General features: G+C 45.6%; 1 protein-coding gene across 1 annotated transcript; it reads left to right on the top strand.

Moving 5' to 3' along the window:
- The first annotated feature begins 886 nt into the window (after window positions 1-886).
- PNPLA2 (patatin like domain 2, triacylglycerol lipase) lies at window positions 887-26,313 on the top strand. The gene is made up of 9 exons (XM_031609008.2): window positions 887-1,181; window positions 12,905-13,137; window positions 13,310-13,375; window positions 17,061-17,270; window positions 18,136-18,196; window positions 19,094-19,267; window positions 19,685-19,817; window positions 20,499-20,621; window positions 21,337-26,313. Exons 1-9 carry the CDS (start codon window positions 995-997, stop codon window positions 21,599-21,601), a joined length of 1,452 nt encoding a protein of 483 aa, XP_031464868.1. The 5' UTR covers window positions 887-994; the 3' UTR covers window positions 21,602-26,313.
- Window positions 26,314-26,683: the final 370 nt, after the last annotated feature.

Here is a 26,683-nt window from a genome sequence, read left to right as displayed (position 1 = left end):
TCAGGAAACAGTTCCAGCAGACAATTTCAAATGACTTTACAGAGGTTTTTGGCTGTCACAAGTAGTGTGCAGGGAGCACATGTGATGTGCCAAGTCTCCACAGGTAGTTTCAAGAGGGGGTCATGGAGCACTCAGCACTATAATTCTTCGCCAATGTAAGTTGTAGGAAAAAAAAAGCACAAGCCGATAATGTTGGCCATGAGTCACTGGATAAAGCATGGCAAGTACTTCTGAGAGGACAGATGGGTGAAATCCAAGTAGGAAAAATGATTTTATCTTGTGCTGAGAGGAAAACGCCCTTCCCAGAAGCTAGGGCAGAGGGCAGCTGAAACTTTGATCCTCCAATCGCAGGTTGGCCATTATTTTAGCGGTTAACCCTTGGTGCCCTCCTGTGAAGTCAAAGGAGGCAGTGCCAATACCTCGCAACTTAATCTCAAATCTTAGCACAGCAGTAGAGAAAGTTGCTCGTCAGAATTGTAATGGCTGCAGCTAGATACTGGAAAGGGTGCAGGTGCAACTGTTTCTTTCTTCCCTGCTTTCTCCGCTTCAGATCAGTCTGGAGAACAGTGGTTCTTGGATGCGGTTTTACTGTTCGCCTTTGCAAAGGTACTGAAGGGAAAGGACACGATTGTGATTGCGCTGCTAACTGATGATTACTAGATTGATAGGAGAGAGTGATTTAGTCACAGGCTTGACACTGGAACACACGAGCTTTGTCACCGATAGATAAACGCTCCATCTCTAATCAGCCGAGAAAGCCGCTCTGCCTGAGAGAGGCCTGGGCCTGCGGAGGGGCCGAGCTGAGGGGCGGCGATGCCGCCGCCCCTCAGCTCGGCCCCTGCGCAGGCTGGAGGCGGGGCGCTGTGCCGGGCCGCCCCATATAAGCGCGGCAGCGCGGTGGCTGCCGGCAGCTCCTCTCGCCGTCCGGCCCGCCCGCTGACGGGCGGTGGGATGTGAGCGGGACCCTCCGGCGTCCCCCGCCTTCGCGTAGGCGATGTTCCCTTTGGACTCCGCTTGGAACATCTCTTTCGCCGGCTGCGGCTTTCTGGGGGTCTACCACATCGGCGTGGCCAGCTGCCTCCAGGAGCATGCCCCTTTCCTCGTCGCCAACGCCCGGAAGGTGTACGGGGCCTCGGCCGGCGCGCTCACCGCCACCGCCCTCGTCAGCGGCGCCTGCCTCGGTAAGCGCCCGTTGAAGGGGAGGGGGGGCGGTGTAAAAGCACAACAGGGTTTGCTGCACTTGAAGCTTTTCCTGTTTGTTTCGAGAACAGGAATTGCAGACAAGCATCTTTAACGCGATGTGAGGGAATCGGCTGCTCCTGTTTACTCTTACGCTTAGCAGAGAAACAGGTGCGAGCCAAGTGAAAGCAGAGCTGTTGGCTGCTTGAACGCATCTGTGATCCGTCCAGGGCGCTCCTTGTTCCTCGGGGACAGGTTCTAAAACGTCACCTTCACGCAGCTACAAGTTATCTGCTTCTGTGTGGTGAGGCTTGAACTTTTCCCCCCTTGTTATGTTTACAGCAGCGGCCAATGGAGCGTGGCTGTTGTCCTGGAGCATACTGGGAGGAAGCTGTCGGCTCACGGCTCAGCCTGGGGTTTCTAAGGCTGTTGCGCGGCGATGTCAGGCTTTCTCAGGGGTGAGGAAGTGGGCATCCTTTAATCCGTTCTGTTGGGGCCCCTTTGCTCACAGCTGCTGGGATTTGGTTATTCTGCCAGCTGCCGCTCGCAGTGGTGAGCTGGCTGCACAACCTGCTCCTGAGCTGGGAGGGCCTGGTGTTATGCTGGTAGAGGTGTGGCACCGACATGAGACAGGCTGAAGGCACTGCCTGAACCCTTTGGCTCAGACAACATTACAGGGCTGAGCAAGTCTCTTATCTTGTCTGCCTTGTTTGTGCTATTTATATATCCAGAGCATCCACAACCTCCCAGAGGGCAACACCCAATTACTTGTCTCATTCCCTTTGAGGTGTAAGGAGAGGCATGAAAAAGGAGATTGAATAAGGGGCCATTTTTAGGTAACGTTTACTGCTGCCCTCCCTGCAAAAATGTTGTTTAAAGCCAGCAAAGGCATGGACTTTGGCTACTCAGATTATGCCTCAAGTTTGAGTGCTCCTGGGCATTTTATTTCTTTTTTTTTTTTTTAGCTTGGCCTGTGGCTGGCATGTGTCTTACGTAAAGAACAGGTGACTTCTGAAAGTAAAAGCAGATGATGGATGCCCAATTGGGGTCTAGTATTGCTGCACTTTGTCCCTTTTATAAGCCATTCTGACAGTACAGATTGCAGGCTGAGGTCCAGAGGTTGGGGTGAGCTCATAGGGAAAAAGGGGACAGAGGGGAAAAAGAAGGTACAGCTGCAAACTGTTCTAGGAGAGTAGTTCTTTCTCTGTTGGAGGGTCCTGAGTGGACCTGTGGGCTTTTTAAAAAGCCTGTGGGTTTTTTTAAAGCTCGTGGCAAATCCTGCTTTGCTTTGCTTGATGTGCTATCTATTGAACTGGAGAACTAAATATCATCTCTGAATGGATGGCAAGCAGGAGTCTTGCTTATTTGGCTGCGTGTAGATAAAGGTTAGTGCTTTCCTCTGTCTGTACTTGGTTTTGATCTTAATGCAAAGAAATACTTTCAGAGGAGGAGTGGAAAAAGTTTTTCCTTTAGTGTTTTTTCTAGTTTCCATCATTTGAGACTCTGGCCAGAGAAAACAGAAACTGTCCTGGACTTCAGAGTCTATGATCCCACTTTGTTTCTTATCCAGTCTTTCTCTTCTTGTCTCTGTGCCAGTCCAGCTGATTCTCTGAGCTCAGAGCTGATTCTGCCTTCATGCTGAACTGGAAGCACTCTGCTGTTGTTTGCATGTGGCAGTAAGGCTCTGCTGTGGGCAAACACTGCAGTGAATGCCCTTGCCAAATATTCTGCAGCCTTGATTGCTCAGTGTAGACTCTGAAGGCACATTTGAGCACAGCACGTAAGGGAATATTGGACATGAATATTAGCTAGGCAGAGGACTTTATTTTGAAATAAGAGACTAGGAGATATTAATAGTCTGCTATGACCTCACCTTGCTCATGTTAAGCACTTTACTATTAGTTGTGGGGGACTTGTATTAATTCTTCAGGGCTATGCCAACGGTGCTGAGCTGTGTTTGAAGTGTTCTCTCCACCTTTGATATTATTGTTTTCAGTGGCAGGAAAATGCATTGTTTTCTCCACTGGAATAATCTGTGTGGATGCTGGAGTTTATTGGGCAGTCTCCCATGTTTATAAACATGTTAGCTTTTAGCCCAGAGGCTTATCTGGGAAATGGGCTTCTGTCAAGCCTGCTTCTTCTGGGGCTGTTGGAACCCAGCGCATTAAGAAGTGCACCTCTGTGTGCCAAGCAAGTGAGAATTCCTTTCCTGTTGGGTTTGTGATCTCCTCCTTATGCCTATGTCATGTCCTGCAGCTTTTCACAAACTTTGTGCTTGGAGTTTACCCTTATGACTATATCCTGAAGTTGGGGAGCCTGGTTGAGTAGAACTGGCTCATGTGATGTGACAAGACTGTCCTTTTCCAGTCACCAGTAATGCTAAAATACACTTAATGTTGGGTCAAAATCTTTCATATGAAGATAGGGAGGTATATTTTAAGGGCCTGGAATGATCTCACTTCATTGAGCTGCATGGGATTTGGTGTGCTTGCTTTGGAGGCATAATGCCTGGTATGAATTATGGGATGCAAACCTGTAATCACTGAAAAGCTGTTTTTGAGCTGATGCTTAGGCCCTGGACTGTGCTTGTGATGCTTGTGACTCATAGTTAACCAACAGCATCTCTGCTGTCTGTGCAGCACGTGAGTATTGTCCTGTACTGCTCTCTTCTGAGGGTGGGGGACTGCTGAATTATGCCTCTATTGTGAGAAAATAGGTGGATTCTGCTGTCAGAGGCAAAGCTGCTTGTCAAGCCCCCGTCTGTGGGAGTTAGTCCTGAAGTGTGAATCAGCCATCAGTGTCAGCAAAAATAGTAAAGCAAGCCGAGGAGATGCTTCTGGTACAGAAAGGAGTGTACATCTGCTGGATAGAGCAGCATTGTTTGAGATGCTCTTGAAAAGCTTTTCATAGGTTGTTTACAAACTCCTGTTTGTTTATTTTTTCTTTTCCCTTAGTATCTCAGTCAGGATCAACCTTGTCCCCTGGTGAAGTAACAGTTATTTGATGGTCAGGCTTGCTTGTCACCTGTCATCATATGACCACCAGGAAATTATGCTGCTGAACTGTAGGAACTTTTTATATTGAGTAATGGAGGAAGAATGAGGAGGGTAACCCTTTCTGTTACCTTTCAAAGTTGAATTGTGCTGCTATCAATGAAGAGTAACAACATCTTTCATTCTGAAATTAGTTTCTGTGCATGCAAAGCCTTAAAGGCTGATCACAGAGGTTATCTTCTGTGTGTGGAGTCCAGCATCAAATCCCAGATTGAGGGGAATAAATCAGCTTAGTTTCTAATGAGTCCTCAGAGCAATGCCAGTGTATGCTGGCTAGAGCATGAATCATGAAGTCTATTTTGGGGGAAGCGTGTTTGATGCTGCTTAGTGTGACTGTGGGGAGGGGTCTGTAGATCTTCCTAAGAGTGTGAGGAGACCTCCATAGTGTGTGGAAGTCAAAACCCAAGACCCTTCCTGTATCTCCTGCAAAGTCCTTAGCTGGAAAGAAAGTTCTACTGAGCTCAGCAGCCCCAGTCCAGTCAATTGAAGAAGAGATACATGCATGGAGATGCAGAGCTAATTCTCCACAACTGTACTCTCCCTGAAGTGGGGGTGAAGTACTCACCAGCATTGCTGGGGATAATTTTTTTTTTTCCTTAACTTGGCTGCTCTTGCTTTGTTCTATACTTGAGAATTTCCCCAGCCCTTGCATGATCATGGTAATTTCATTCAGCCAAGCTCTGCTGGCTGGACTGTTAACTGGCCAGCGCTTTCCAAGTGAATCCTTTGTGCTTCTGCATATACTTCCATTGCTCAACTCTAATGATCTGTCTCTTTCTTTCTGCTGTGTGTTCCTGTAATAATCCTCTTCCTCTTGATACACTGCAGGTTCTTTGGGTGGACCCATAGGTTTTGAAAGCCTTAGCATTTAAAGGATTTGTACCACTTTCACATTGGAGGCTCTGGCAATGTCTCTGTACTTCTACTCCTGGGGATTATCTAGTTTACAATCCTGAGACAGAGGTGGCAGCTGGTGTAAATGGGTCAAGCATCCCGTAGCATATGTTAATTATAAGACTTGCTCTTGATGGCTTATTTGAATGCTACTGATTCAGGGCTGGGCCCGGTGAGAAAGTTATTTTGGCGTATAATTCGGCAGGGTGTGTGTGGATTCATCCTGTCCAAGTTATGTCATGCATGGAGAAAGTTAGAGCCCTGTTGCGGAGCACGGGGGAGTTGTATCACTTTAACACCAGCCTAGTGGTGTTATATAGTGGGATTGGTTAAAAACTTATCGATGGAAACAAACTGGCCGTTAAACTACTAGCCATGCTTCTGCATATAGAGATGTTTGGTGTATGTGAGCTTCTGGTGGTTGTCGCTACATCTGTCTTGCTCCCTTCCTTGCTTCTGCTCTCTCAGCCTTGCAGGAAGGTTTGTGCAGGGTCCCATCTCTCAGAAGGGTCTGTGCAACCCTCTGTAGTTGATTCCTGTCCTGCTCACAACCTGAGTCATCTTGATGCTGCTGGGGGAACTGCTGCTGACATCTGTGGGTGAAAGGTATGTAAATCCCCAGACATCTTTGTCATGGAATGCAGCCTGCTTTGTGGTCTGCCTGACGTTGCTTCCTCAGTAACCTTCATCAGAACGAGATCCCTTCTGAAGACTGCTTTGGAGCAAGGTTTCTTGTTCCCACTCTCTTGCTTGTAACCTGCTCCACTCGTTGTCACTACGGGGAAAAATTCAGGGCTGTAAAGTGACACCAAGCATATCTGTGTGAGATGGAAGGGCAAAGCGGGCACAGTGAGCAGCCTGCATGGAGGTCTGTGGGAAGATACTTGGCATGAGGTGGAGCAGTTAGCTAACAGTGCAAACATGTGGGGAGCTGGTCACGATGCAGGCTCAAAGCCAGGACTGGACTTCAGAGCCATTTCTCATTTTCTGCCAGGACTTGATAGTGCTCTAGCAGCCACCCAAGTGTACAGTGAGAAAAGACAGGGAGAAGGGAGTAAGGCTGCCCTTTGAGTGGCAGAGCCTGCATGCAGGAGTGCATTCAGTTGGGGTTAGACTGAAAACCTCCAAAAGCTGTATATAGGCCTAGGTGGTGATGTGTGGTGCTTTGGTGTTGGTGAGCCAGCTGAGGGTAGGTGCTAGTGCATGATAAGGTAAAGCAAAGCTGGAGTGGAAGCTAATTCTAAAAATTAGCTCTAAAAATAGAAATGAAGACTCTTCCCTCTGCTTTTGATCTTCATGGATCTGTGGTGCAGGTATTTGGCTAGGCAAGCTACTGAACCTTGCTCGCATTTGACAACAGGAAAAGCCAAGAGGTTTCTCTACTGTCACGTAGCACTGCTCTCTTCCCTTGCAGAGCATCTTACTTCCAGTGGTACTTCCAGGGTCTAGTGGAAACTATATCCTGAGGTCTGTGTTGCTGATCTGTAAACAGACCCTGAAAAGTGAGCGTGGTGTATAAAGTTGTGCTCATGAGTGATAGTTGCTCCTTCTGCACCAATTCCTGTTCAGAATAACAACCACTGGAGGCTTTGTGGTAGTAGTTTTCATGAGGATAAATAAAGCAAGATGTTCCGCTTCTGCCTCTGTGCAGGGCAGAGGGCAAGTGCTGTGTGAGTTTGAAATGGCCTGAGTTTGGGTCCATTTTTCCCCCCTTCCCTTCACGTGCTCTCCTTCACTAGCTTTTTCTCGCTGAAAAAGCAAGTAACCTAAAGCCCAGCATTGCTCTGGCTCATAGCACATGCAGATTAAGTTGTACTCAAACACTGGCAAGGACTGAAGGATGGAGAAGTACAGGACTTTGAGTTCAGCTTGCCTATGGTCCTGAGCAACTTTTCTCTTTCATGCGCTATTACACCATTTATTTTCTCTCTAAAGCACTGAGCAGAAATGCAATGTTAATCCTTGTATTAGAGAATTACAATGGAATAAATTAGGCTAGTAGTGATTTCTGTTGTGATTGTGCCAGTCAAAAATCCTGGCTGTCTGCCTGACCTGAGCTGCCTCTGGGCTTTTCTATTGATTGTTTCCCATAGAAGCTGCAGTGTTTTCTGCTTTTCATTGCCAAGGCAAATGCTCCGGCCCTGTGTCTGCAGAAACAAAATGGGCTTTGGTTTACAGGATGTCTGCTAGTTGGTTAGACCTTGCTGTGTCAACATTAGTGCCAGTGCAGCAGGACAATGTACATGCAAAATTTCTTGTCATCTGCACCCCATATCCAGGGTGTGTCAGTAGTGCTGGTTTATCTCTCAGCTGGGGCATGAAAAATAACTATTCCTCTTAAGGGGAAAAAATGGACTTCTTTTGTTTGGGGCTTATTTTGATAAATACAGAATAGCCCTCTGCTTTTTTTCCCCCCGCTTTTACTTGAAGTGAACAAATATGTTAATGAGAGGCTTGTGCATTTGAAGCAGTTGCAGTTGACCTGGATTTCCTTAGCCCTTCTGCTGCAGGCTGCACCTTGATGCTGTTTGTAGGCTTAGCAATGCTGTGCTCTGAATATCTGGGCCAGAAATTGTGGGATGAGCCCTTCTTTCAGCATCTGCCTCTGGCTGCAAGAGCTGGCTCTACTTGAAAAGCTGTCTCTGTGTCTCCACTTGCCCTACCCGTAAAGTGAGACTGTTCCTTCCATAGTCTGAGAGGGATCCCTGGGAGTTCCTCCAGTATGGGCATGAATTGATCTCTTACTCTTGAGCAAAGAGAGAGAGACCATTATTTGCAGCCAGGTTTTCTAAGGAATCTCACTTGCAGAAGAGTTCACTTGTTTAGTTCTGTAGGTAAAGCCCCAATAGGAAGGGTAACCTTCCACTGGGAGCAGCCAGTTGGAGGATAGGGTTGCTCTCATACTAACGATGTGTTGTGGGGACAGTTGTGTCTACTGCCTCTGCCTTGTCAAAAACGAAATCTCCTTCTTGTATCTCTTACCTGGATCTAACTCATCAGAGCTGCTTCTTATCTGATGGCAAAATAGTAGAACAGAAGGAATGAGTGAGAACCTTAAACATAAGTAACATAAATATAACTCGGATCAACACAAATTAGGGAAGTCTCAGAAGAACAGCTTGTTCTGGTACATGATGTTTCTCAATATTATTATCAGCTTGTGGGAAGACATGCACAGATGTGACAAGAACTGCTGCCTGTAAAGGTTACGGTGCTAGCTGCCTTCTCCCAACTTTAAGTATTTTATAAAGGACAGTTTTACTTTGTGTTAATTAGTGGGATAGATACAACTTCTGGCAATTAAGGAATAGTTCCCACCGCCACCAATGCTTTTAGGCATTTTTCTAGGATTTCAGTCTGAAATTGAGAATCTGCCTCCAGCTGTAGGATGCATATCACTTGAAAATGTCTCACAGGGGCAGATCCTAAGTTGTTTTTTTTCTGCCGGCATTAATTTGTCTTTTTCATCCCCTCCTTTCTCCCACTCCCTTTGACATCTTCCAAGTACTGCTGATGTGTTGAATGAGAACCTGACTACCCAAGTTGGCTTTCTTTCAGCCCATGTGAAGGTCTGTTGGGATCTTGTTCTCTTGGGCCACTGGGTGGAAACCAGTTTGCTTCAGCATGAGCATGAAGCTCAGCTGGAGTTGTCCTTAGATCACCACTGTGTTGCTATCTGTTCTTCCTTCTGCTGAGCAAATGGGCATTCAGAGGAAATAACTGATAAAATTGTCTCAGTTAATTATTTCCTAGTGGTCAGCTTGCAGACTTCTGGTTCAATGTCTCTTGCTTACAGCTTAATGTTTTTAGGCTGGCGATAGGATTGTGTTGTAGTTGGGATTGTACCATCTCCTGGGAGAGGCTGGGCAGCAAAAGCATGTGTTGCTCTCTCAGGATTCAGCAGAGGCAGGAGCTGCACAGACTGAGCTGGAGCAGCTTGGGGATTGGTACTCAGGATGAACATAGGACAGTTCTCCTGAATTCTGTGCTCATGACTACATGCTGGCTGTTAGCTGTTCCAAGGATGAGTTGCTGGAACAGCTGAAGTAGCAGCAATGAACACGCAACCAAACTAAATTAGCCTTGTGGGTGGTAATGCTGATAAATTCCTTCTGACTCTTACTCCTAAATTCAGGACCAAGCAGGGATCTATCAGTATGAAACTCAAGAGTTCCAGTCGTGTAAAGTTACTGCCCAAGTTGAGAGCAAAATTCCTTGGAATTTTTGGGGCTTTCCTACAAAACATCTGGGCCAAGCACCACACAAACCTCACTCTGAACAGATAGCTGAACATGGGCTCTGTGCAACACCACCTTACAGGCAGCTCTAAAATGAGGTCCACTGTTATGGTACAAAGCAGCTGGCTCCTGTCCTGGAAATCTTGTGGCCGATATACCTTGGTCAGGCCATTGGGCTCTCCAGGAGTGCCAAAAGCACCTGCACTTTCTGCTGGTTCCTTTCAGAGCTTTAAGTGTCTGTCCAGTCTGGAGCCTCTGATGGGAAATAGGACAGAGGAGAGAGGAGTGGTGCCTTGCTGATGTGTAGGAAGATGTCTGAGTTCTCGTTGTTGCTGGATACAACACAGGTTTAGCAAGAATCTTTTGATGCTGCACAATTCCCTGCCTGCTCTTTATGTCCAGGCAAGGTACAGCATCTGCAGACTGGGCTGTGACTTCCCTGTGTGCCACCTAGCAGCAGGGATGAGGATGCATTCCCTGTATCCACCTGCACCTGGCCATGCTGTCCTCTATTCTCCATCCCTATTTGAAAGACTTTGAGCTTGCATCCTGTTTACCACTCTTTTAGCCAGGGAGCAGGAATGTCCCTGGCACAGAGGGTGAACTTTGTACTCATGTGGAACTCTTCCAGAGGGAGCTGCTTGTCGGAATGACCAGAATGCCCCTCTGCCTCTTCAGCCTGTTCTGCTCCTATTTTTGTTTCTTTCTTAAGCTTTTTTTTTTTCCACATGAAATACTTCATGGGTCATCTGTCCTTTTGGTGACTGGAAAATGGATATCAGTGTGACCTGATGTCAGCAGGCAAGCGTCACTGTGCCCTTGGTGCTAAAGCTCTGCTGCTGAAGAGGTCACAAGAGGCCCTTCTCTGCTCACCTTCTCCCATAGCAACTGACACCCCACACTGCATCCCACGGGAGGTGCTATAGGATATTTAACTCTTGCAATAGTCTTCATCTACATGTGCCACACAGAGCTGAAGTAGCCTTTGCCTCAGATCTCATAGTTCCAACTAATGATGTTTGCTGCAGCTATATCCTCAATCACCAGATCCATCAAAAACTGTGAAAGACTTTTTCTGTGGACTGGAATCAGCACTGGGCTAATCCTGGTAAGAGCAGACAGTTTGTGGCTGACCCCTGCAAGATTTCTTTCTCTGCTACCTCTCATTCAGCTGCTTCTCCCTCTGGCAAGCTATTTTAATCCCATCCCTACCACAAAAGTTGTTCTTGGAAAACCAGCTCAAATTCTGCTCACACTTTCACCTCTTCTTTCTCCTCCCATACTAGTTTCCAAGAGGGCTTGTCATCTGTCATAGATTTAGCTATATAAACTTGACTCCTTGGCTGAACCCTCAGCTGGCCTCATTTCCAGGAAAACTGGTGGTGCTACGGATCACCCTGTGCCTCTCTCAGCCCTCTGTGCTATTCTGCATTCAGTCATTCAGTTTTGGTGTTAGTGAGTTAACAAGTCCAACGGGATTACAGCTGTCCTTAAGCTGAAATACCTGAGGAGCTGCTTCTTAGAATCTGTTTATATGCACGCATTAGAAAAACACCCAACAATACCCAAGATATTAAAGAAGTGAAATTGCTGACTAGCAGTCATTCTTATTCTGTCCTATTTCCCATGTCCCTCCCACACCACTTGGCTGTGTGATGGTGGTTGAGCAGGTAGCTGCTGCAACTGAAATTCTTCCTCAGATATTGAGACAGGCTGTTTCTTGGCACATTTAGGTCTTCACAGTTTTCTTCAGCAACTTCCAGCTCAGACTTTTTGCTCAGATATTGGTCATAAGCTCCATTTTACTGGGGTTGTTTTCAGTACCACTGTCAAATCTTTCTGCATGGGGGATTCCAAGTCTGAAGCATGTTTCTTTAAGGACCAGCTCCTGGGTCACCCTCTCAGTGTACTGAATTTCCTAGGATCATGTGGCCAAGGTGCCACACTGGAATTCTTTCATTCTTTTTGGCTTTGTTGCATGTTCTTTGTTCACCTTGTAAGATGCAAAAGTATTGTAGGGATGTAATGCTAATGTCACAATGCTCATAAGCCAGCCCCACAGAAATGAGTTTACTTAGTGTTGGGAAGGGACTTGAACCATGCAGCTACTATCTGGAACAGGCTGGGCTCAGTGGCTTACTGCTAATTGAGTAAGTAAGATCAGAATTAGGCTGCTAAACGTTACTTTAGGAAAGAGCAGAAGACTGGGATTATAGTGCTAAAAATTGCTTCAAAGAAGGGAACTTGGATTTTCTGCTAAGTTGCTACCTCACATTACCTAAATCCTGACCCCAGAGTTTCTGGTCATGGCCAAGGGTCTCATTCTGAGCTTGCTTGAGCTACTGGTGTTGCTGGCTTTCCTACGCACAAAATCACGTTCCCAGGCTGCGTTAAGGGAAAACATGTTGCTGGCACACGTGTATTGCAAAAGAATGGGATGTGTCAATACAGAGTTGAGGGTGTTGTTTCCCTTATCTCTGTTTGTTAACCTGGGTCTAACTTGGCTGTGGTCATAGAGCTGGGGAGGGAAAACAGCAAAACGGAGAGGTCTCTAGTCAAATAGAGTTGGCTTGAACTGTTAGCAACTTTCATCTTTGTCCAATAACTAGATCTCAGTTTGATTGCAGAGATTTGTGAAAACATGGGGAGGCATCTGACAGTGTGTGCAGAGGGCAATGTGCTGGGTGTGGAGGGTTTGGCTTGGGTTGGTGGTTTTGTTTTGTCCTTTCCCTTCTTTCCTACTACAGAGCTGTGATACCCTTGCCAGATTGGGCTCCCAGTGACCATGAGATAATGGGTTTAGCAGCTGCCTTTGCTGCTGTGCAGATGAGCTGCTTTCTCTTCTGTAAACCCAGCTCAGTCACTGAGGGAAAGTGTAAAGCAGGCATGCCTTTGTGAATCCTGCTTCTCCACAGGGCCTGTTTCTAGTGCTGTGAAGTCGGGCACAGAAGAGACAGGGCACCAAATCCGCTCTAAATCACTGATTGCCTAAAGGAGCATAGTGTCCATTTTGCTCACCTGAGATGTGATTGACATTGCCAGCGAAGCTGTAATGATGGATCACTTGGAAAGAAGTGATGTTCCAGTTTGCCTATATTCAAAAGTGCCAGTAGATGGTGTTTTACATGTCAGCAGAAAAAGAGGATGTTTTGGAGTGGATTTAGCCATAAGCTCAATTGCAACAACAAAACACCAAAATAACCTCCTTTTCTGTGTTAGTCTGTCTTTTCACCAGCCCTTCGTTGTTCATTTAAACAGGACCTCCTGGAAAAGCGTGAGGCCTTAACCAGATCATCATCCTTGGGTTGACAGAGCATATGTTAGATGAGGGTAGCTGTTTGCAATGCAAGTTTGTGAGTGCCAGCACAGCTAGCTTCTGAGACTCAGTAACTGTGCCTGTAGTAGCCACTTATCTTGAGCTGTATCAGCAAGTAGGGAGAAACCTCATAGCAAAGCTGCGTACAAAATTTTTCTATATCTTATTTTGTGAAAAAGGGTGATTTCTTGCTACCATTTCATGGTGCGTTTTTCTCATTACAGGTGAGGCTGGTGCCAGCATTATTCGAGTGTCTAAAGAAGCACGAAAGAGGTTCCTGGGTCCGCTTCACCCCTCTTTCAACTTGGTGAAGATCATTCGGCTCTGCCTGTCCAAGACTGTGCCAGAGAATGGGCATGAGGTGGCAGCGGGACGTTTGGGTATTTCCCTCACAAGAGTGTCTGATGGAGAAAATGTCATACTGTCAGACTTCCATTCCAAGGAGGAATTGATCCAGGTGACTTGAAGCTTATTGCAGAGGGCTGGGCAAGAGCTGCAGACTGTTTTGTTTTGCGTTTGTCTCCAAATGTCTTTCATAATGTGGTATAATTCTCAGTGTGTGCCCATATGGTGCTCTGATTAACTCAGTAGGCTTTGATGTCATTCTTATGTGGATCTCTCTTCTTCAGGCCTGTGTCTGCAGCACCTTTATCCCTGTCTACTGTGGGCTGATACCTCCAACCTTGCGTGGAGTGGTAAGACATATTTTGAATTTCTTCATTAAATTACGTACTAATGAATAAGACAACAAATACTCAGTTTGGGCAATCCAACTGCCTTGCCTAGCAGCAATTATCCTGAAGAAGCATGAGGAATTCCCAAATAAACAATGTTAGCAATGGATATACCTTGTTTTCAGGTCCTGCAGTTGGCTAAAATGTCCTGAAGTCTGGTTGATGTAACTTAAGTGCTGGCTGATTTAGTAGATTTAGAGGACAGTTACCCTGGCTCCATGGTGAAACCCTTCAGCACTGAGGCTCTGACCCACTGTTCTTGTGGAAAGAACTTGTTTCCAGGGTAGAAGCTGTGTGTTCCTTTCCTACAAGCCTGGCATCATTTGAAGAATTTTGACAACTAGTGCTGTTAGCTGGCCTCTTTTCCATGGCACTCCTCATGGCCTTCCTCTGTGAATGTTTTATCTGCAAGTGCTCTTTCTAATTTCCTGTTCAAGGAAGTGTCCAGAGCAGTTTCTCCCTTTTGTATTTTCATGTTAGAAATGAAAATGCTTGAAAGCTGCACAGGGCTGGACAATCTCTGTATATAGCAGTAATACCTAAGGGCCTCAGCTGAGCTTGGACTTCCATTGTGGTGTGTGAGGTAATGCACTGTAAAAGTCAGCTTATTTGCAGTCTAACCACTTGAAAGGAAAAGCTGCTGTTCACATCTGTGTGTCTTGCCTTCCCACAAAACGAGCTGATCAAGATGCCTCAGTCTGACAAGGTATCAAATCTGTTTGGTGTCCTACAAGTGAGGTCAGTTTTGCTCCTGCATAATATTCAACTAATCTGTTTTTGTATTGTGCAAGCATGTTGAGTAGAGAAATGATCTAGAATAAATGATTAGTGTCTTGCCCTTCAAAGAAATGATGGGATCATGCTGGTTTGGCATTTGCTCAACAGCTACAGTCTGGATTTTTGTCCTACAGCTGGTGGGAATGTAGCAGTGGCTCTTGCATAAGACCTCTCTGGTGTTAACTGAGGTGAGCCTGGCTCAGGCGAAAATCACAAAATTCCAAAACAGTGTATAGCAATCGGGTTATGAAATTAGCAGCTGCCCTGGTGTACCAGGGAGTGATTTCTCATGTGAAGTTTCCACGTGGGGAAAGCCAGGGGCTGGGGGAGGGTGGGCATGAGTGTGGGATGAGAGGAAGAAACTAATTTGTATCTCTTCCCCAGAAAGTAAGACTCTTTCTATCTTTGAAAGTCAATATGGTGAGGTGAAAGGCTAAATTAGATTGGGTATGAGCTTGGGAAAAGGCTTTGAAATGGGACTGCATGGTTCCTAGCACAACTCTACCACAAAACAGAATGGGAGGCCAACTCAACTCACAGGTATCTGTTTTCAAGGCAATATGTCTGTGAAAGTTAGTGTCCTTATCAAATTCGTTCTTTTCCCTCCTGTTTTCCCAATGTTTGCTTTTTGTAACTCTAGCCTCCTTATGGAGGGGATGATGAAGGTGGGTGGGAGGGAAGGAGAAATGAGTTCTTAAGTACTGAGGAACTAAAGTGTCAGTTACTGACCTGAAAACATGCTCTCTAGCCGTGACCTTTCTGTGGCATGTGGTGAGATGAACCCTTAAAAAGGGTAGAAAAGAGCTAGCTGTTCTTGTTGAGTACAGGTCCCAGGGATGGGAAGGATTCAGTAAGAAAGCGGAGCTGGGGACCTCAGGAATAATCTCAGACTGTGGGCTGTCCCCAAGAGTTGCTGCTTACACCTGCAGGGAGGTTGAGGCTGCAGCCAGTGGCACTAATGCTGCTCGTGGCATTGCAAGAGACCGTGGAGTGGTCAGCCTTGGATTGGCGGGAGGTTCAGGTAAATCCAAAGAAGTACTGGCTGACCTGGAGTAAGAAGCGTAAACAGTGCTTGCAGAGGGTGGGCCAGAAGGCAGGGTCTGAATGTGTATTCCTTGATTTCAATGCAGGCTTTGGCTGCTAGCTTCATTGTAGGCTTCTTTCAAATAACATCTGTTAGCTTCTGCTGCCACCCTCTGGAAAACTTCTGTTTCTGCATCCTTAGCACAGGCTAGCTTTGTCTCAGCTGATTGGCCAAAACACTCATCTCTGTCTTCTTTAGGCAGAGTGAAAGTTGCTGTTTCCAACAGGGTGCTTGTGACCTTGAGTTCTATTTTATCCTTCTGCCTTCTTCACTCTCCAAACCTAGGTAACGCAGGAGCCACTAACCATGTCTGTCGTGATACCATGTTTGGTGAACAAAGGCTGACATGGATGAAATGCTCCATACTATGAGTTAACTGTTGTCTGTAGCCTACAACTGAAATTACAAGCCACTTCTCTTGAACCTGTACATGGAGGTAGCCCCACAGTCTAGTTTGCCCTCTAGAAGCCCCCTGTGTAGGCTATGCTGATCCTGTTGCTTGGATGGGAGCTGAATTCTTCTAGCTGCATTTGCACGCTTGAAGTCCAGGAGCCTATGAACTGTTCATCAGGCTCTTACAGCTTGCTTGGAGAGGTCTTAACATGTGTGCCTTCCAGAGAAAGTGGCAAGCCCTCTCAAGGCAAAGCAGTCAGTATTTTCCTGAGTTTTCCCAAACTGTTCCATGATTCTGTGGCTGTGCAGTGAGAGACTAATATCAGTAGTTAGCCTGTCTGATACGTGAGGCAAAGTAGTGTGTAGAATTAAAGCACATCCTTTTCCGGTCAGCATTACCCTACTTTGCTGGGAATCTGCATCTGTCAGTTTTGCCTTTTGCCTAATCAGTGGAGAGCTAGGTGATACAGCTGCTGCTTCAGGGGCTAATGCACACTGATTTACTTTTAAACCCACCCAAAGGAAAGATTTTTAGGCAGTAAACAGATCAACTCTCCTATAAAACTAATAATTCTCATCTTTATCAGAGGTACACAAGAGCTCAAGTCTTGTTTCTGCAAGGATCTCAAGCTTGCTGCTCTCTCAACTTGATCAATGTCTCATCTTCTGCATATTGCTTGCTCTGCCAGAGCCGTCTGATAGGGATTCTCTTGCTCAGCTCCTTGTGCAATTACGGTACATTAAAGAATACTTGGAGTACATACTGCTGGGTTTGTCCTTCCAACAGTGGGAATGCAACTGTTTGTAGTACATATGTACAGAACATTCTCTGATAAGAACTCCTGTTAGGAGCAAAACCTGAGTCCCTTGTACTCTGTTATCACACCAAAGCTAGTGGACCATAAATGTGTGCCCATGTGTTGGAATTGCTGCTTGATTAGCCTCCTAGCAACAAATAAAGTGCTCTCCTTCTTAGTTAACAAACTGTGACAGTGGGGACCTGTGTTTGAGCTATTCGTTTTGAACACAAGTAAAAATGTCTCGCTCTCACAGTGTGACAGTGAGATCAGTTTGTATTGCAGGTGGTTGTTGGTGTTGAAATGAACAGGACTCAAACTCTGTGGCAGGTGTAAGTCAGCAGTCACATAAGTGAATTATGCTTTTGTCATTAAATGCCTGTGGTCAAAACATGCTTTCCTAGGAGGACAGGCACATAGCAAAAGGAGATGATAATCAACACAGGTGTGCTGTCACTACTTCCAACTCTTCCAGCTCTGGTGGATGTTGTTCATTCTTTCCTGAAGTTTTTGGCACAGATGTGAACAGGGACACAGAGTAGAAAAGCTTGATCAATTACAAGAATAAAGAGTGTTTCATTTCTCTTTATTTCAGAGATATGTTGATGGAGGAATTTCTGACAACTTGCCACGATACGAGCTGAAGAACACAATCACAGTGTCTCCATTCTCTGGAGAGAGTGATATCTGCCCACGAGACAGTTCCACAAATATGCATGAGCTGAGAGTCACCAATACAAGCATCCAGTTCAACCTTCGCAACCTCTACCGCCTCTCAAAGGCTCTCTTTCCTCCAGAGCCACAGGTGAGATTTGATGTCAAAACTTGGGGAAAATGGTTAGACACTAACTAGCATGTGTACTTCAGCAGAATAAGATTGCAGACAGTTAGTTTTCTTTTTTTTATAATCTATTTTTTTGCCTTGACATTTAGCAACCCAGTGACTTGGCAAACCTTGAATATCTGCACAAAATCATATAAATGGCTTGCTTTAATTTTGCTACTGTATGATCTGTAATGTGGGAATCTTCTGGAACACATGACTCTATGAAGTGGCATTTGCCAGGAGGCCAGGCCCACTTCTAAACAAGGATCTATCAGCTCTCAGAACTAACGTGCTCATGAGGGTTCTTTTTTTTTTTAAGATCATACTAGAGGTACCAGCCCAAAGCCAGAGGCTGTCTTTCCTAAAAAGCGCCAGTAAAGCAGGTGGACTGTTAACAGTTTTGCATGCATCTGCTTCTGAGCAAATGCAACGTTAGATTTGGCATTTGGGCACAATAAGCATGCATCCACATCCTGAATCACTTGTCCAAGTTTTATTTGCTCCTTCTTCACTAGTCTTAGCTGGCTTTGTGTGTGAGCACAGCAGCACTTCCGGGCATCTGCAGGGAAGTATTCTGGGCTGCTTGTTGGAGTGACTTCCAGACAGCTGCCCATAGCAGTGTCAGCTCTAGATGGGGAAACGAAGTGGCTGCAACTCTAAGCTTGTATTTGGTAGTATTCTAACTTGAATTATCAAGTGATTCTCATATCCAAAACCTTCATGTTACACCTCTTATTCATGCTCAAAGCAGGATGATTTCTCTCAAGTCAGCATTGAGCTGAGTGCTTGCTCTGCCCGGCTGAACAGCCTCCAAATGAATTGCTTTTGCTTACCTCTGCCACAGGTGCTGCGGGATATGTGCAAGCAGGGCTATCGGGATGCGCTGCACTTCCTGAAGAAGAATGGTAAGGCACTGAGTGTTTGTGGGATGTGCTGAATTGTCTCTTTGGTGCCAGGCTTCGTGACCTGGCCCTGAGGTTAGTGGTGGGTTTAAAAGGTGGAAGAACAAACCTGATCAAGGAGCATGCTTCAGATATCTGAATATGGAATTTCCACTTATAAGGATATTTTAGCTCTTTAGAACTCAGAGATGGACTAAATACCTTCTCATTGCAATACAGAAGGACTCTGACTACACTGAGGAAAGAGCAGTGGCTTTGGCACAACTGAGTGTTGAAGTTATGTAGTGTGTTCTTAGTGTTATGCCAACAGAGCTGTAGTGCCATTTGGAGTGTCAGCCGATACGCCAGTGCCCTTCTATGTGCAGCTAGGATAAGCCTAAGGAGGCAGAGCAGTGCAGAGTGCTGGCATGCCCTCAGCAGCGCCCAGGGCATGGCAGTTTGACACTTTTGCAAATCTGATGTTCCAGCCCTGGGCTTTCCTGCCTCCCTGAATTGCTGTTGCAGGCTGAGGGTGTTTGATGCCACCTAGTGTCAATTTAGCAGACCAAGTGCATTTGTTTGCTTTGTGGTGTGTACTTGACTAGGATAAGAGCAGTCATGCAGCTCTGTGGATTAAGCTGTGGAAGGGGAATGTGAATTGGTTGTTGGTAAAGTATATAGCAACAAAGCCCTATGAAACGGCCCTCTGTAGTGTGTGGAGAGGAAATCTAAGAATTTCTGCTGGGGGGAAAAATGATGATGACATTAAAGCAGTCGGATTTCTTACAGACTGTGGTAAGCATTGCAACAAATAAGAGACAGGGTGTTATGTCCATCTGTTTGGAAGGTGGGTGAAGAGTGATATTTTAAGTGCCAGGCAAGAAAGAGTAGCTAACTTGTATAAGTTTTATCACTTCTCAGGTCTCCTTCACCTTAATCGTCCAAGTCCTGCTGGTCCTCTTCTTGCAATTGAAGCCCCTCCAGGAGAGAAGAAAGAGGAAGAAAAAGAAGCTGAGGACCAGATGGAGAACAACACTGCCCTTGCTGTCGTTGAAGACCACATCTTTGAACATTTGCCTCCCAAACTGAACCAAGGTATGGTCCAAAGGAAGAGAACCTTGACTGTTTTTGTGTGCTGCCTGGTCTGTATCAAAGGACTGCTGGGATGTGGGTCTTGTTGGTATCTGGGGATTGAATACCTGCTAGTACCTAGATAAAATAAGAACTTGGATGTGAAGGTGTGGAGGCTGAACTGGGAGAGGGTGCCTCATTTGACACTTTTACACTATAAGGCAAGGATAGGATCTTGATGCCTGTAACATTCAGGAGCTCAATAAAACTACAAGTTGCTGTTCCTCAACTGTGCTCAGAATTGCTACCCTAAGCTAGACTTCATTTAAAAAGTGGAAGGTGAGGAGGGGCGACTACCAGGCTGGGTAACTTAAGAGTTACTACAGGGAAAGGAATGGTTCCACTCAAAAGAGATTCAGCCATGTTCTTTTCTGTCTTCAGCTCTTTTGGAGGCTTGTGCTGAAAGAAGAGGTCTCTTGACTGGTATTAGCAACACGCTGCCTATACGTGTGGCCACTGCCATGATGGTCCCCTACCTGTTGCCTCTGGAGTCTGCTGTTTCCTTCACTGTCAGGTATGCCTTCAGCTGTTTCCTCTGGTGGTTTTCTATCTAGTGCAGCTGAATATTTAATGTAGCTGGTGGAAGCAGAACCCTTTCTAATACTGTAGTGCCAGAGTTCCTGGGGAAGGAGTTCATGCCGCTTAACAACCATATGCAAAAATATTCCTACCTTCATGTGTAATTTAGCTGCAGCCAGTACTTCCAGCTTGAAGTAAGATTGCTGCATGCTGGAACTTGCCTTAGAAAATGATATATTTTGGAGTCTGAAGAAAAGCTTCTTAACTAGGGAAACAGAGATGAAAATGAGAATCTCATGAGATGTGACACTTCTGAAGTGAGGGGAGAGTAGTCTTGTTGCTTCCAACTCTACACTTATGCAGCTGGGAAGGCAGGTCTGTCAGATGTGTTCTTAGTACAAAGTATCCTGTGGAAGGCTTCTGGAAGGAGGAGATGGTTTGTGATAGTCTTAGGTTCAGAAAATATTCTGTTGCTGAAAGCAAATGAAAAATACGGAAGGCACAGATGCAAAGTGCAAAGAGTAAGTCCTGCACTATTTTCATCTTTTGTAGCTTCTCCCATTTACTTTTATAAGTGGTAGTGTAAATGACCTGTACAGTAATTGCCACTAAAATACTGTGTTGCCTCCTATCCTTTGTACAGTTCAACTAATCTTTGTCTTCTGTCTCTTTCCAGGTTGCTGGAATGGCTTCCAGATATCCCTGAGGATATTAGATGGATGAGGGAGCAGATAACTGAAATCTGCAACTATCTTGTGAAGAAAGCCAAGAAGAAACTGGGCAGCCATCTTTCAGCTAGGTATGGCTGTTTTCCTTCACAACTCTGTCCTTTAGGGGAACACTCAATTTCCCTTTCTATCTCTGACTTCCATGGAGTCCACTCCTTAACTGTTTAGTAGACTCAGAACATGGTCTACTTCCTCTTCCCATTACAGGGCCTTCATAATGAAGCTGTTAGTAGAACAGTAGATTAGAAGATGTTTATCTAATTGTAATATCCTAGCTTATTCTGCTTTCCTTTTGTGGAAGACAGTTGTGATGTTTGTCAGTCCAGGGTCCCCAGAACATCCCTTCTAAGGGTTACTTGAGCTCAAATGACTTTTTTTGTCTCAGGATCAAAGCTTGGTTTGGAGTGGGAAAGCACTAGAGTGGCCAAGAAATATCAGAGGATTTCCCAAATGTGGCAGAGTGCTTTGGATCTGTGTGTGGGTGTGTGCCTTGGCACCAGCTTTTCTGAGCTGAATTCCCGGCTGTAAGGCTGAGGCAGGACTTGGATGAGAATAGGAAAATATTACAATAGTAGGCAGAGGGTCCTAGCTATGATTCAGATCCTAGAATGAGAGAGTGATTCTTCCTGCAAGAGCTCATGATCTGAATAATTGAGACATGCGAAGGACTATGGCCGTGCAGCCAGTTAGTGGTGAAACGGAAACGTCTCTACAGTTCTGGAGCTCTGGTCTGGTGACCTGCTCAAGTTGTCCCCCACACTAATTCTTTGCATGTCTGTCTTTCAGGCTTTACTATCATCTTGAGCTTGGTGGACCTCAGAGTCTGCCGATTTCTCCAGCATCTCCTTGTGGCGAAGCAATGCCTATATGGATGAGAAGCAACCGTTCCCTGTCTGATGTCATGCTGAAGTGGGAGGAATACCAGCGTCAGCTTGTGATGGGCTTACTCTGCATCAATGTGGACATGCAGGCATCCCTCTTCCCTTGGGAAGGATTTCAGATGAAACTTCCACCTTTGGACTGTGCAAAAGAGTGCCTGCCACTCTTCTGAGCCTGCTGTGCTGGGGGGGGTGGGGATGGGTGGGAAGGGAAACAGATATAGAGTGAGACCAGTCATATCCCTTGGCAGCAGGCTGCCCTGTGCTCATGAATATGCTGCAAAGGGGACTTCCCAAGATGGAGACTGGTGGAATTGTCTGTAGCCATTTGTTGCCCACTGGGCTGGGTAAGTAATCTGTGTCAAAAGCACAAAGGCTGATCCCTTGCTCTAGACTTGTGTTGAGGCTTGGCCATGGCCCATAGCCATGCTGATACTGACCCAGCTGGGCTATCCCAAATAATGCACTTTGAATTGCTGTTGGCTTTTCACCGCCAAATAATCGGGATGTAGATGATGCTCTCAAGTTCACGTAGCTTTTAGCTTCTTTTGGCTCTTAGAGCATATTAATCTGTTTTTTCTCAAATCATCTGACATCCCTTAGGTCTTTGTGCTGCTGAAAGATAAGTAGTCTCTTGCCAAACCAATGTTCCAAATCTCCTTTTGACTTTATTCTTTGACGCTGGATCGTTGTCTTTGTCCCTTAACTGCATCCCCACTGGAAGCCAGAGCTGGCCCTACTGCAGACTGCACTGGGGCCACAGAAATGTAGACAAGTAGTTTATCCTGGTTTATATTGTTGTGGACTCTTCCTGTGTAATTTCCATTCTGATAGAACTTCGGCAGCTTGAACTTAAGAGTGTTATATGTCATTGAGCTTATTTTAAAGTAGTAACTAAGGCTGAGTTTTTTTTCTTTGCCGAGTTTGAGGCCTCATTCTTGTCATTGCGCATGGAATTAGTGTGGAGTCACACTGAAAAGCTCAGCCCTACTACATCAGGATCAGTTTAGCAGTTGACAGTGGGGAAGGAATGTGAAGTGCTTATAGGAATGTGAGATTGTACGGGTCATGTTATCTTTGAGAGATTGGTGGTAGAGTGTCACAGCAAGTTTTGGAAAAGTGGCTGCCTTTGGCAGGGGTTGGGCTTCACTCCTTAAGGGACCATGCAACGGAAGGAAATTCCAAGTGGGTGCCACATAAGAGAACTCCTGTCAAGCTGGGACTTAACTCTTTTATTTGAGGATTTGGGATGAGAAAGATTCAGGTTTGCAGTTATATCGGCCTCACAGTTTGCCTCTTGTGTTGTGGCTCACTGGTACAGCTATGCAGCTGTCTATACCAGGAGCACGAGAAGTGGAAGTTAAATCAGGAGTGCTGGTGCATGTGCCAGCCTTCTTGGAACTGACTGTGCTTGTCTTGTCCCTTAAAAAGCTAGAACAGGTCTGGGTTCTGCCTTATCGGTAGCAGTCTACTTGTGACTTGCTGTGCAGAAACATAAGCTCTCTGCTCTTCCTAGGATGAGATGTGGCTTCCTGTGGGGTTTGCGTGTACTTAAGTCTTTGCACTGTGACACAAAGCCAGCTCCTGGTATCTCTTTCTGCAGCACATCTTGCTGTGTGAGGCATCTTCTACCTCTCCTAGCACAAACAGTATGCAACTGGCCAAAGCAAACTTATGCCCTCTCTTCTGGGGAGCTGCACAGGGTGTCTGAAGCTGGTACATAGCCTATATGTGGAATAGTAATTTATAATGCTCTGATTTCTCCCTTTTATTTAAAAAGTGAAAATATCCTCAGAAATTTTAATATGTGGAGAAGATAGTGACTCTACTTAGTCACATCTCCACAGGCAGTGTGGGTGAGGTGGAGGGTGCTGTCTCCCACCAGCATAACTGTGCACTGGACAGAGGTTTGAGTACTTGTAACAGAGACTGATTAGCACCAGAGCACTTCTTCACCAGTGGCTGTTGCTGTCTGGGAGGCAAGACAGTGGGCAGCTGTGATGCTGATGCTGTCTGTGAAACACCAGAACAAATACTAACTTGTGGCTGAGCATATCAGCCCACAGTCCTTCCTGAATGTAGCTTACCTTGTGTAACACAAAGGCCTTCATAGTTTATGAAGTAGGCCTGCACTTACAGTCAGATTTATTCTTAAGCTTCACATAGTTAAGGCAACTAGGGTGTAGAGGAATCACTGTGGGGGGAAGAGAAAAAGAATATAGAGGATTCTGAAACCAGATTGGGAATATAGGATTATAAAGCATATTGGTCTTGTATTTTTATTTTTTCTAAAGCTTGTGGGACAAGCTGAATGCCATAAATGTAGTGAAGGTGAACCAGCAGCCAACTATTGTCAGTTTGTGAGAGCAGGATATGTTTGAGATAAGGTGTTTGTGATTTGGTGGAGTGCTTATTGTTTTCCACTGCTCTGGACTACCTTTTTAGTTTGCTGAATGTGCATCTCCTGTCCCTAATGTACATGGAGCAACTGGTGAAAATGTGTAGCTGTTTAGTGGCATGAAATTAAAGCATTGCATCCAGAAGTAAAGCCAGATGAGGAAACCTTGTGCTTAGAGGCTGCTGCCCTTTTGGCTCTGCCTATTTGTGTTAACATATGGGTGGAGAAAAATGATGGAACTATTTTTATTTTTTCCTTCTTCCTGGACTGGTAAAACCACTGACTGATTTATGTAAACCACTAAACTGAACCAAATTCTTTTGGCAATAGTACATGCTAAGAAAATGCAGCTTGGCATCCTCAGCCCCTGCTTTCCTCTTGCGTATCACACCCAGCTGGGCTGGTGCCACTGTCTTCCAGTGCTCTGATCCAGAAGGTTTGCTGATTCTGGTCCACACATTTCAACAGAGTAACTGCTATGGCTGGTAAAAGGCCTGAATTTAATTCTCTTGCACCTCATCTGCTGTTAGCTCCTTTTTGAGATGTTAATATAATAAACTTTTATGTGCTGCTGACTTTAACCACAAATCAAAGCCTGGCTTTAAATGTAAAGGTCTATCTCTTCTGGGAGGAAACTCCTGCTTTCCCTATGCTAATTTGCAGGGTGTGGAAGGATACTTGGGAAAGTACCACTCTCTTAACCCTCTTTTTGCTTGTGTTCCCAAGCGGCTGTTGTGTGACAGCTTGTTGGCTTTGTAGATGCAAGCTCAGGTAAAGAAAGTGATCTGTCAAAAATAAATACCACACACTGCCCTCTGCTTCCTTAGGAAAAGTTTCATGATTTCCTTGAAGTTCTTGCTGCTTATTCATCACAGACTGCAAAGGATCAGAAAAATAAGGAAGATCTTTTTCTACATCAGCAAGCTAGAAGGAGAGAATGTGTGGTTGGGAATCCTGCTGGTAGTAGCCAGGGTCTGTGCTCTCCTGTATGTGCTGTTTGAGAAGTCAGGATCCTGGACCAAAAGTTCATCTTGCAGCCCACATCTGAAATCCTTGTAACATTCACTTGAACTTTGCAAGAGTTTCGACCCTTGCAGTTTCTGTTGTTTCACTTGAAGGATTTGTGCATTCAGGAATCCATTTTCTTTTTCTTCTTCCTATGATACAGATACTACTTGCTGCTTTTAACACAGTTAACGATCAACTTCTTGTGCATCTAACAGGTCCCTAACCTGTACAACATGTGGTTCAATGCTGTGCACAACAGTGTGTATCAGTGGCATGCTCTGTAAACCTGTATGCATGTGTGGTGTGTTGGATTTGGTTTGCTGCCTGACCTACTGTTAGTAGTTCCACAAGTTGGTTTTTCAAGGGGTAGGAGGAAATGCTTCTGAAGACTGTCAATAGGACTTAGGAAATGCTTTCTCGTGACTTCCTGGGGGAAGCCATGCACATGCAGCACTCAGACTAGAGAATAAGAGGGTGTTGCCATCTGCCAGCTCTGGGGTTCCCCCAAGTTCTTATATATTTACCACTGTTTTTGTCCATTTTTAAAATCTAATCTAGTAATCCAGTTTCCAACCTTTCACTCCTTCTCTTGAGAGAAGAGCTGTCACTTTTGCCAAAGTAGCTGTGGTAGAAAACTCCTGCCCTGTCCCTGAAACTCACTGCATGCGTGTGTGTCTGTTTTCCTTATGTGTCCATTTCTGCAAAGAGTAGGTGTAGGTGGCATTGCTGCATGGTGCCAAAGTTCAAGGGCCTTGCCAATAGTACTTTCCAGCAGTTTTCTTGTCTTCCCCTTAAAATGATGAGAACATGGACCACCTTGGTTGGTCGCCACACCAGCCAGTTAGTTTGTGCCAAACTCACCCTGTGCCTTCACAGTAGGTTCTGCCTGCCCTGCGTCCCTGTGGTGTCTGGCTTTCTGAATGCTCCGGGACTTGTTCCCTCTCCTCTTCCTCCTTTTCCTTTCCCCTTGCTCACCCGTGGGACACTTCTCTGCTCCCAGTCTGCAGGACGGTCTCTAACTGCATCCATCCTGCTGTGTGGCTGTGCTTCCGCAAAGGGAGACTAGAAATCTAACTTGGAAATAAATACCTGTTTCTTATGGGGCTTTCTGTTGCTCTGGGAAACAGCATCTAAAGCAGATTTGAGCTAAATGCATCCTGGGACTCTGCTGTTGTCACTGAGTTTGAGAAGCCCCTGAGGCACACCATGTGTGTGGAACTCCTGTGGAAATCACTGATGTCAGAGCAGCAGCTTGACCAGCAATAGCATATGCAAGTGATGTTATTTACATAGCAAAGTATTCAAGTAGTGTTCACAATAATTTTGAAATTACAGTATTAAACCGATGCTTTTTTTCCTCCCGTTTCCTTTTTCTAATGTTTTCTGGAGAAAAAAAGTATTTATTTTGGCAGAAATATATCTTCTAATAAAAACTTTCTCAATGTACTCACCTGGCTGCGGTAGATTGTTTGTTTTGCCCTGTAAAGGTACATTAAATATTTCTGAGCATGCTGTATGCCGTGGGTTTGTTTGCTGGGCCCTATCCTGCTCATCTCATTCAAAGTGTTCTCAGGGTAAATACATGTCAGCATTGGTAAATGCTGTAGTTGTGTGCTTGGTGGGGAAGGGTTGGACCAGATGCTCTTGGAGGTCTTTTCTAACCTTAATGGTTCTGTGACCGATCTTAGAGGTGAAAGATAGGAGCCCATCTATTTCTGCAGTTTCTGGTTTCCGAGCGGAGCTGGGCGAGGGCAGGTGCGTGGAACCTGTGGAAGGATGCCACGCACATGCTCAAAAGGGAAAGTTTTCCTCCAACCCGCGGCGGTCGCTTGAGGAACTGAACCGGGCC

The sequence above is a fragment of the Phasianus colchicus genome, chromosome 5 (assembly GCF_987193195.1).
Source record: "Phasianus colchicus chromosome 5, bPhaCol1.hap1.1, whole genome shotgun sequence".
NCBI lineage: Eukaryota > Metazoa > Chordata > Aves > Galliformes > Phasianidae > Phasianus > Phasianus colchicus.
Note: the sequence above shows the minus strand (reverse complement) of the source record. Positions and strands in the feature narration are given on the sequence as shown.